The 12,239-nt window shown below is 41.4% G+C and overlaps 1 protein-coding gene across 2 annotated transcripts in view; it reads left to right on the forward strand.

Moving 5' to 3' along the window:
• dph6 (diphthamine biosynthesis 6) overlaps positions 1 to 12,239 on the forward strand; it is a 57,449-nt gene that overhangs the window by 8,503 nt on the left and 36,707 nt on the right. For both annotated transcript variants that reach the window (XM_003442837.3, XM_019349178.1), the window contains exons 4-5: positions 6,270 to 6,343; positions 7,245 to 7,363. In XM_003442837.3, the coding sequence (XP_003442885.1) occupies positions 6,270 to 6,343; positions 7,245 to 7,363 (193 nt within the window). The remainder of the gene's footprint in view (positions 1 to 6,269; positions 6,344 to 7,244; positions 7,364 to 12,239) is intronic.

Genomic DNA, 12,239 nt, shown 5'->3' on the forward strand with positions numbered 1-12,239 from the left:
TTACTCTCCAGATATCATAAAATATGAAGGATCCAACCTTGTAAGAAAAACGCAAGTTGTGGAGGAGATTGGACTTTCGATAAAACCTCTTAAATGCACCAGTATCAACAGTTAGTCAGGCCCAACTCTGTCTGCCTCAGAACTGAGAGCTGAGGAATTGTGTCAAGTCTTTCAACTCCCTGCCATTCATCTACTCAGAAATTAAGAGGGCTTTTATGTTTTGTTTTGTGAACCATTCCCCTCAAGAAATATTTGTGGCAGGCCCCATCACCTCCCGCAGCTAAAGTCATAACCAGCCGTAGAAAAACACTGTCTGGAGTCTGGAGAGTGGGTTAAACCAGCATCACAGCAATATTTTCCTCTGGTCTCTCTCTGGGGAGTGTGTGTGTGCGCGCGTGTGTTCGTGCGTGCGTGTGTGTGTTGGGGGAGCATGACGTCTGTTGGAACTATGTAGGACGGAGGGCAGAAGAGCCAAAATGCCAAGAGCCTGGATTCTGACCTCACCAGAAAAACATTTACATTTTAGGCTGCGTGTGTGTGCGTTTAGGGGTGTGTGTGTCTTCTTGTCTCCGTGGGCCAGTGTCTTCTGTGTGGATACATCGACATGTAGGGATACACCTTATGGACTTCACTCATGATATAAGTGAGAATATCTTATCTGTTTAATATTTAGTTAAGTTAAATTTAAATTTTGCAGGAAATCACAGTGGTTTTATTTAAAAATCCTAAAAATTCATGAATCAACTTGAAGTCAGAGGCTGACAGTTTATTTAATGTGGTCTACAAAAAAATAAAGTATTGCATTTTAAGTATTAATGACTAAACTTGTTTTCTTGAATTGCAAGTATTCATGGTTATACCGTACATCGATAAACAACCTCACTGGTGCTTCCCGACATTTAGTTTTCCATGTGTGTTGATATGGAAAGCCTCCTTGTCCTTGGCCTGCTGAAACCAGGGCTTTGTGCTTGCTTTGGCGAAGGCCCTCTCCCTCCCTGCCTGATGACTGGCGGGGCCTGTGTTTACGTAACCGTATATATCTTAGAGGAAACTCGTGAAACGTTAATCTCTCTACTTTTTAACCCTGATGAATTTCTACATTTTCCAGCTGTGCGGCATGGCATATTTATGCTCAGGCTCTATTGCTGAAAACAGCTCTGTCATTGTAAATGAATCACTATCCAAGACTAAAGACTGTGCGTGTGTGTGTGTGTGTGTGTGTATGTGTAAACTTCAGGCTAGGAAACTGAACAAATTCATGCTCAGCCATAAAAAGCAGCATTAGTACCTATGTGGATAAAAACAGCTTCTTTTTCATTCTTCCCCAGACCCTAATCAGTGCACACTGCGCTGTCACTCATCACATTTCTTTGGCTTTCGACTGATAAGCGTCCTTCACTCATCGTGCTAAATAGACAATGCCTCATGTCATATCCTCTGTTGCCTGGTCACACCTGCATAGTGGCCTCGGCAGAGGATAATACTCTCCCCTCGTCTGCTTCCTCTCCACACTTCTCGTAACTATGACCTGCATCATCTCAGGAACCGTTCAGGGCATTTGGCTTTGCGAACAGCTGGCTTTGTGAGAACTTTGTTTTTCTTATTCCACCACTCTATATGGTTGAAGACTGACACGTGTTGAGTCATCTTGCCAGACCGTCCTCAAGCACAAAGGAAGAGCCTGTCTTTCAACAGCTGCTTTAGACGCAGAGCTCCGCCAATTTACCGAAGGGAATGTCTCTGAAAGCCTTTCAGAACAAGATTTTGCTGATGTTTGTTTTACAAAAACATTCGCTAAGCCTGCGTGTCCTTTTTGTTTGTTTTGATGGATCAGACACAATACCTGTTGTTTGAGACTCAGTATGTACTGTATAAGCAGAATATGATTTTGTGAACGTTGGGTGTACCTTAATTTAAACGATCGTTAAGAATATCCTGTGCGTTGTATGCACCATTCCGCATCCCATTTCTCCTTTACCAACTCTTGGAGTCACCTTGGAGTTTAACAGTCTCGTTGGAATGACAATGAGGAAGCTGATTTACAACAAATAAGCAGTGTCTCCTCCTACTAAGCTCACACTAAGCTTCCTGTCAGTTTGGCATGTCTACGCTGTCAGGACAGCCCAACACGCCCCAAGACTGTGTCTACATTACATTAAACACAACCGCTTGACCCTCGCGAGCCCCATCTCCTGTATGACATCTACTTGAGCTACTACAACAGGGTCCAACCCCTCCCCATGTTCCTTCCATGCAGGTGAACAAGGGAGAACAATCCCATTACGTTGGAACAGGCCCAGAGCTAATGCAGAGAACATTAAAACCGTGTCGCATCCAGTCACTTACTTGATGGATCCAGGAAGAGAGGGGTGAAGAGAAGACACAGAGAGGGGAAAGGAATGTTGAAGAGAAGGAGGGGTGGGATTGGAGGTCTTGGGGTCAGGCACAGTGACGATGTGACAGTGTGATTGCAGCAATGGAGAGCATGTAATGGCACCTTGGTGCCCTTGAGCAAACTGTCATTCAAACCACTTTAATTAATTTCCCCACTTTGTCGACTTCCCCACTTCCCTGCTATCACAGACAGGAATGCTGCATACACCAGGCAGTAATATTATACAGTGAGCGTGTCAACAGGTTTAGACTTGATAAAAAGCGGATATTTTAAGGAAACGTGTGGCCTGGTGTCTATAATAGTTGAGATCTGCCAGCTCTGGACTCCTTGCTGTCAGAACAGACTCAATCGGGCATTTTGGAAACCTACCATTTTGCAAAATGGAGCTTTGTATTGTTAGGGTGTATAATTAAGACCTCATTGTGACAGCCATTGAGAGCGAGTTAATGAGGGTTCTGATGTATTCCATATGAATATGAATATTGAATTTTTAATATTTTATGGCTTTCTAATTGCTTTAGTTGCTGTTAATGGCTTTGAATGTTGAATATTACCCTGAATGAAAATGTGGAATGGGTTAGTACCTTTAACGCTGAGAGCTGAGATCATAGCTGAATTCTGTAGTTGATTTTTTTTGTCTTTGAGGCAGATACATATCTTTACTGAAGGCATGTCTGTGACTGTGAATACATTTGAAGCAGTCTTTCACTCCCTTACTAAGATGAATGTATATATAATTACAAAGTATATCACGCACACTACCTTGATATAGAGTTTAATGGCCGTATCGTTTCTTTGTGGAGCATGTCTGCTGGCCTTAATCTTCTCCACAGCTGACATCTTAATAACTCAGCCCTCTCCATCCATTTCCACGGGAGACATCCGGATGTGGGGGAAGGATTAGTTTAATGAATTTGACAATTAGTAACAGAAGTTAATGACTGCATGGGGCTAAGTACCCTGATGGACATGGCTGGGGGGACTAAGGACTTCCACTGCTTTGGGCCATAGATCCTCATTAATAGCTTTTCTGCCTGCCGGAGAGGACAGGGGAAGCCAGGCCAGGCTTTTGTTTAGTCTGCCTCTGACGGAGCTGCTGAGGGGTTGCACTGTTGCACAGCACCATGCGAGAATTAGTCCTGCTCTGGGCATGAGATAACACAGGGCCTCAGGTCCTGGATCAGGTGAGGCTTCCTTTAATGAACAAGGGTCATTAAATGCTGAAAAAAGAAAAGTGACATTGAATCAGGGCAGCGAGGGAGTTCTTTCTTTAGATCTTGTGCCAACAATCACTGAGGAAGAGAAGTGGTTTGTAGGTCACAGGCCTCTTCATGACCTTTGCCTTGATTTATCATTATGTTACCCAGATCCCACCTCTAATATAGTCAAAACATCGTTTAGCCAGATAGCTCTCATAAAGATTTTATTATTATTTATTATTATACTGTGCTTCATGAGCTACCTAGTCGCTTTGTCAAATATTTCCACTATAAACCATTTTGATAAATTTTTCAGCTACTATAAAATCAAAGTTTTGATTTTTTTATGGCGTCATGAATAGACAGAGAACAATTCCCATAATATCCATCAATTTAGATTTATATGTACATATACCCCCTCTTCACAATAATTTATCCTACTTCCTCCCACAGAGGATGAGAAAATATGTCTAGAATTTATAAAATCTTACCCAGAGCAGCATTAGCTGCCCCCTCATTCCTGCCTGTCTCCTGGCGATGGCTATAATAGCGACAAAAAACATTACCACATCCAAAAATAATCATTTCCCAAAGCCGTTGCCAAATGGTCTAGTAGTTAGAATCTCCACTGAAAACGAGAGGATGTGTGAGAATTTTTTTTCTTGTGTTGTCATTAGTGGCGAGTGTGCCTGGTTGTAAGGCTGAATGGAAAAGAAAAGTGAAGCCATTTAATTAGTCAGGTTGAACCTCAGAGGTCCAAGCACCTACAACAGTTTGCTCCTGAGAGAAACGAGATAGAGGGAGACAGAAAGACAGAAATGCGAGACGAAGCTGTTTGTTGTTGCTCTGATGCTCTGATAGTCTGTCAGGTCCTGGCAAGTTTAAAGTCAAGGGACCAAATTGGTGTTGATGTAGCACACTTCTTCAACACTCTCATTTGGATATCTTTTCGTCTTTCTCTGTGTCTCTTCTTATCCCACTCTGTACCTCCTAATTTGCCTCTTTAGGGAGTGACAGTTGCATTTAGGGAAAAGGTTATCATTGCATTAGAATAGAGTGCTGGCCTTGAGGCTTACCTAGAATTACATGGCACTGCCTGCAGCCCCCTTCGTTCTGTGCTGGGCTGAAATGTTATCAGTCTGACTTAATTACTGTCACCGGGCAATGGGATTGACTATAAATGTACATTACAGTGCGGAACAGATTGGCGAGATAAAAAAACAAAACAAAACTGGAGTGCCGAATGCCTTCTTAAGATCGTTTTGTGTTTAACTTTAGGTCAAAGAATTATTTGTGGTATGTGTTTAGCATCACTTTTTTTCCTCACATTCTCTCCTAAACGCATTCGCAAAGCCACACACACACACGGAGCACATCCTTTATCTGATTAGCTGGCACGCCTTTGTGGAGCTGTGTGTGTGTTTGCGTGTGTGAGGTACAGTGCGTTTCAGCTCAGCATCAGGCCCCAGGCAGGGCATGGATTTCATTTAGGAAAGTATCAAAGGTTTACACGCTGTTCGCTTTAATCAGCATGTTTATCAGGCAGAGAAAAATTGCAGGAAGGGACCACAGGGAGAAGGAGGGGTGTGTGTCTGTGTGTGTTTTTGTGTCTGTGTGTGCGTTTGTGTGTGTGTGGTGGTGGTGGTGGGGGGGGTTTATCTTAAGGACCAGTAGCCAGGGAAATTGATAATGGCTACAAGGTAATTTAGTGGAGACTTGTGCATCCCTCCACTGCTTCTACCCCTGCCTCTTATTCTAATTACAGCCCATGTAATGTTCTAATGAATCTGCAGGTGGGTTTGAGTAGGGGAGGGGCATTGAGGTGGAGACAGAGATTGTGCCTTTATTTCGTTGTATGTATGCACGTCAGCATGTAGCCCTTGCTTACACGCGTGTGTAAGTGTGTGTGTTTGTATTTGTCACTCCAGATCAAGCTTGTTTTTCTGTAAGAAGATTGAATGCATCTCAAGGCTGTGTCAGTATCTCTCGAGTGCATAGTTGTCTCACTGTTTCTGAAATATGAATATGATATGAAAAGCAATTAGATTAGCCCTTAGCAGTATTAAAGATACATGCCACTCACAGACACAAAGTTCCGCTGATACTTCAAGTTGTCACTGTGGTTCCATCTTCCAGCTGTGGGTGTACAGGATGCAGGCTGCAGCCAGACACTCTCATCTCCTGCTTATACTAGACTACTGATAAGGTCCAGCAATTGCCTTTGGTGGTGCTGGTGCCTCCAGTCACACATACATACACACACACACACACACACACACACACACACACACAAACGTAAGCATAAACATGCAAGTTCACTCACAGAGCCATGTGCGCAAACCTCCAGGGGATATGGGCTGGACCGTAAAGGCCTTGATACGACCAGAGTGTAAACATCCCCACAGGATTGCGGTCCAATGAAAGGAGTGAGCTGTCAGGAATCTGCTTTCTTTGTGTCTTTCAGTCTCTGTGCGTCTGTGTTTACATCTCTGTGTGTGTGTGGTTTTGTTCAGATAACACTTTGGGATACCGTTATAGTTTGAGAAAGGGGTTTTTGGCCTTGAGAGACTGGTGACATCAAATTGCTGTTACATTATGCGCATCGCACATGCTTTATAATGGAGAAGTCAAGAAGTGTTTGTAGTTAAGTTTCCTCCATCTTTTGCTCCACACAGGAAAAGGAGGGCGTCGAAGCGGTGTCAGTAGGGGCCATTCTCTCTGATTACCAGAGGGTCCGGGTGGAGAATGTGTAAGTTGAACACGTGCACACTCACGATCCAGAACACACTGTTGGTTCAACGTGCACGCCCACCTCTGAACTTATATGAGACACACTGTTATGTCCACTGAAGAAAAGAGCACATCGTCTGCAGTCTCTACTTCACTGCGCTCCAAATTTGGGCCGAGTTTTGCTTAAACACACACACATACATGCACTGCATTATATTTATGTCAAGTTATTTCGACTAGCTTTGAAGTGGTTCTGTTTTTATGGAGCAAAATTAAATTAAATGACGGTTGAAACTGATGGTTACCTAATTGCCAAGTGACTTTGATCATTTTAAAAGTGCATTTTCCTTTTGGGGTAGACGCACAGCTCTTACTTGAAAAAGAAAAAATTGTTCCCTCGTGTGAGAGACACCTACAAGTATTACTTTTACTCTCATCTTTTCCCCCGTCTTTTATCCTACTTTTCTTGTTTTTTAATTTTCACAAACTGGACATAGCAGAACACAAAGGCTCTCTTCACATTAACAAATCCTGCTGTCAGTCAGCTATTGTTTTCCCACACAAATATATAGGTAAGCAGCTCAGGCATTTCTTGAGCAGTAGACGTTTGTCTGCAGACAGTTTGGCTCCAGTTACCTGCTGTGGATATGTGTGTTTCACCTGAGTTTATGTGAAAGACAAGCCACAGCTTAAGGTGAAGTTTTTTGGGGGGATTTTTGTGTGTGTATATGTGTGTGTGTGTCTTCTCCTTGAATAAAACCGCTGGCTGCGGTGGCAGGTGGCAGCATGTGCTGTGGGCCCATCAGGGTGGCAGCTTTCCCGTAAATGAAGAGTTGCCCAGCCAAGTGGGCTTTGAAGTTGTTCTAACATTGGCTAATATTCAGTATTAACCAGTTTGCATCCCTTCACCTGTTCCCCAGATGTTTGCGGCTTGGTTTGCAGCCCTTGGCCTACCTGTGGCGGCGAGACCAAGAGTCCTTGCTCTCTGAGATGATATCATCAGACCTTCATGCGATCCTCATTAAAGTTGCCGCATTCGGTGAGTTTGTGTTTCAGCCCACTGGTGAACGCTCTCTTTATGTTCTCTCAAGGTGCTATATTGGTTAAGCTGTGTTTGGAATGGGCACCGAAGGAAGAATTTGCATAAGTGAGCTTTAGGAGAGTAAAAAGAAGGTGTAACCGGGGGGGGGGAGACAAGCAGAGTAATGCCCTGATCATTAATCTGCAGCTTAGCCGCGGTGTTGAGACTTGTGCCAGCGGCAAAAGTATCGAAGCAGAGAACAATATGAAAAGATAAGACGCACAGAAGGAGGAGGGTTGAGGAAAAGTGTGCGGCGGTATTAGGAGGGTGTGTGGAGGAAAGGTTGGCAGTCGAGAAATAATCACAGTTGATTACCCTGTACATGAATGCAACCTGTCAATAAGCGACACATGTCCCCATTGTATGTGAGAAACTCTGCTGTCTGTGCTTATGCATAGCTCAGAATACATGGTCCGTGAAGCGAAGATTAAAATCTGGTATCTCTCATTTACGTTTTTCAACTGCTTCAGCACTGACGGAAGAGGTTAATGTGGTGTCACCTGCTCTCTACATGCCTGTTTTGGAGCCCGAGGACAGGAAGATCAGATTACAGAATAACAGGAGAGACAAAGGGAAAAAAAAGTTTTTCTTTCCCTGGTATATGATGTTAAGATCCCTACCTGTATCTACTTGACAGTGCAGCTGGATCCCCTTTGACGGTGCCGGTGATAAACGATAATTATGGCTACAAATGGTTCTTTTTACTCTCAAACTACTCGTGGCGATAGATCATCATGTAGACACTGTTTACGTGCTGTTAAGTGGTTGTTGTCACCTTTGGTAGCAATCAGTCGAAAAGGGGTCCACGGCTGACTGATGACCCACAGAGCTGAGCGGGGCGTTCATGATATTCTGCATATCTTTCAACACTGCTCAAATAACCTCTTATGGAATGCGCTTGTCAAGCCATTCATCATTGGTGCTTTATTTCCTGGAACCATTTCGCATTTTTAATGGCTTTTATAAAGGACGTATTGGTAATAAATAATATTAACTTGTCAGATGCCCATCAGGGTAGAGATGATGTCAGAATCCATTTTTTTTCTCACGGTATCATAATTGTGTTTACTACAGACAACATTTTTTTTCTTATCTTGATTTGCATTTGTAACTCGATAAAATCTAAGTCTGCATTTATATTAGCTATCAATCAACTTCCTGAAATGACAAGCATGTAACCAAAACACCCTACCTTAAAGACCTCAATCACCCTCTAACCCTGCAGCTTCTGCCAAGCTTTTTACTCTAAACACATCTTAACTCTAAAAGCAAATTCTCAACATTTTCTGGAAGATTATAATTAGAAAGGAAAATCACCTCGGGTGACTATGAGTGTGTATCTTGGCCTCCCACTGTAGGTGTTTGTGTGTATTTAGGGATGTGTGTTTTGGCTACAGGTAAAAAGAAAAGATTTTATCAGCCCTGACTTCTCACCTGTCCCAAGGCAGCGGTAATTAGAAAGGAGAGAATTGAATAGGGGTGCAAGCGCCCAAGGCATTTTAGGCAGCACTCATATAATTGCAGCTTTGGTGGAAGCAGGCCTGTGCAGTGAGGTGTGCTGTTTGGGGGAGATTGGGTGACAGAGGGGCATACCTGGTGGCCTTTGGTGTTTGTGTGTGTGAGAGAGAAAGCAAGAAAAAAGAGATTTGGAGGGATTTAGGTGTGCAAACCCCAGGAGGAGAGGAAAAATACTTTCACAGGGCAAGGGTTAAGTTTGCAGTTGCACAGATAGCTACAACAGCTTAGAATATTCTGTAGATGGAAGAAATTGAGGTTTTTTGGGGCTTTTTTCTTTCTCTTTTCTTTCTATCTTTCTTTAAAGAAGTTTATGTTTCTTAGTAATAAATCCCTGTAATGAAAAGACAGGTGTCCAAATGCAGGATGATCCTCTTAGTGAATTCTCTGGAAGTGTTCCTTTGTGTGCTGACGGCGGTGTTAAACCACAAAAAAATTCAGTCATTGAAGATCCCAAATTGCAGGCAGGGAAATAAGTTCAACTGGATCTGAGCCTACGAATGTCAGCTAAAGCTTCTAATGAGCAAAACAGCATTCGTCTGAAAGGTGGAGGCACATTCCTTTTTTGGTGCTGTGTCTCTACATCTAACTGTGGATAATTGGAAATCCTAAAAGCTAGTATTAAATATTCATGTAATTAGTTAATCAATTGATTAGTGCATGTGCGTATAAGGGCACAGGTTCAGCAGTTAATTGGTCCTCAGCTCCAGAGATAATTGGCATGTGTGAAATCGCGGTCTGCCTGTTGGAAAATCTTTTATCTCTGTATGAACTTTTACCCTTCACACGAACATATCCTTTAAGCTCCGAATTAGGGAACTTATGTCACGTGTTTGCTGTCACTGATCACCTCGTCACTTTATTATAGTTTAATGTATATTTAAAGGACAATTAGTGATCAAAGACCTCAATGGTTTGCATGTTTGATTTGAATATTAGAACTACATTGGCAAAGCATCTACAGGGTGGGCCATTTATATGGATACACCGTAATAACATGGGAATGAATGGTTGGTGATATTAAAGTCCTGTTTGTGGCACATTAGTATATGTGAGGGGGCAAACTCCTCAAGATGGGTGGTGACCATGGTGGCCATTTATAAGTCGGCCATCTTGGATACAACTTTTGTTTTTTCAATAGGAAGAGGGCCATGTGACACATCAAACTTATTGGTAATGTCACAAGAAAAACAATGGTGTGCTTGGTTTCAATGTAACTTTATTCTGTCATGAGTTATTTACAAGTTTTATAGAAACAGTACCAAACAGAGCCTGTTATCAGATATGAGATTATCAACCCCTGTAAAAAAACAAGATGCAGGTTGTTCCCGAAATTAAGTGTTCTGTCCTCTAACCTGGACCAATTTCATTTGTTTTTAGGAAACTTATGTTATTTGTAGACATTTTCTGTACCACAATGAAGTACCATGGCGCCACAGGGTATCTGATAGTGTAAATAAAAAGAGTCTTTGCTTGGTATTGTTTCTATATATGAAGGCACCATTACAAATTGAGACTTTAGAAAGCCACACTGTAGGATCAGGTTTGATGCAGATTGCAGGATGGTATTACCTGCTGAATTAGTGCCCAGGATCCATGGTTGTTATTCCTTCACTATTGCTTTCCATGCTTTGTTACATTTGGCACAGTGCTAGTGTTGCGTGTTTTCATGCTGCATTCCTATTTTTTGTTTAATAGTTGTGGGTTGTTATACAAGTCACATTGTGAGATGATTATCCTAAATTTCTGCCATTGTCAGGATTTTGCCTTGGATTGCAGAGTGGTTATAATGGCCAACTTTGAACTTCACGCACGGTGTGATGGAGGGCCTCTGACTAAAGATGTCGCCATGATTTTTTTCACATTGTCATCTTTTGTCTGGGACAAAATCCCCAGGTTTTAAAGTTGTGATAGTTACCGAAGAAGATTAGAGCCACTGGAGAAAAAAAAACAAAAAAAGTGGGGACGTCTTTAAAGTCAGAATTCTGACTTTTTCTACTTTTTTTTTTTCCAGTGGCCCTAATCCGCTTCCATAGATAGTCAATAACAGACATGTGATTTCTGAAGTTTCAGGTTGCAAGTTTAGCTTACTGCTCACATGTCAGGTTCAACTGCTTTCTGCTTTGGCTGTTTAGAAACTAACAAAGATGAAGTTAGTTAGGCAGATAGGTAATAGATTATAAAAAAAAAGAAAAAAAATACATACACAGTATTCCCACGCCACATCATGGTTCACCTTTCGTGGACTCGCTACATCATCTGTAAATTTATATCGCAGGAATTTCATTATGTCGCAGGTTTCTATACGTATTTAATTCTTTTTTACATTTTAATTATTTTTGCAATAAAATAAGCATTTTCTAGCCTAGAAAATTAATAACAGAGTTATAACAGGGTTTTCAAAGTCCGTGGGAAGGTTTATAAGAGTGTGGGGAGGGTTTTTATGACTCAAAATTAATCACTAATTAATTAATTATTAAAAATAATAAAATAAACGTATGGTTTTTACTTTGTGGATTTTCACCTTTCAACCTAATCGAGGAAATACTGTATGTATACTTTTTGTTTCCAGTCAAGTCGCGTATTCAGATCCACTATTCAATTATAGTAATTAAAATATCCTGAGTGTACTAGTACAAATCAGAAAGAGAAGCAACCAATCAGAGAATGTGTAGGAAAAAATGACTACATGAGGAAGACATTGTTAATTGGTGAATTCTTTAATAGACTAACTTTTCCAGCTCTTTTCATAATTCATCTATTATAATATTCCAAGATAAATGTACTGATTTTACTTTACTGTCATTCATTGGAATCCATTTATTTTTTAAATTTCCATTATATGACAAGCACTGGAGATTCTGTTGTTCTGCTGTTCAGTGAAAATTATGAAATTCACTTGTTAAAAGCAAAAAGAAGTTCTCTACTGCGGATGGTTTGGGCTGTTTTGGGGTCGAGGCTCAAGGTTTACCTTAAATAGTTTAAGAATGATGGGCTGCATTTTTGGTTTGTTTTTTAAATGACACATTGTTCAGTTTCACCCTAGTCCTGAAAAATATTTTCCACAGGTTAATTTTGGTCCCCAGTTTCTTCTCTATCATTTGTTGGACTGAAAAGATTTCATCTTGATGTGATTGCTACGCGGTTCATGCTGCCCATTATTCTGCTAACAGACACTGAATTTCAGATAAGAGTTTGACAAATTTCACATATAACCTTAATCTTATCATCCTTTGTACCGTGCTACTTCCCTCTTCTCCTTTCTTCCTCTCTGTTTTGTATTCCTCTGTCTGTCTTGCGAAGATTAGGTGATAGTGAA

Source organism: Oreochromis niloticus, linkage group LG19 (genome assembly GCF_001858045.2).
Source record: "Oreochromis niloticus isolate F11D_XX linkage group LG19, O_niloticus_UMD_NMBU, whole genome shotgun sequence".
NCBI lineage: Eukaryota > Metazoa > Chordata > Actinopteri > Cichliformes > Cichlidae > Oreochromis > Oreochromis niloticus.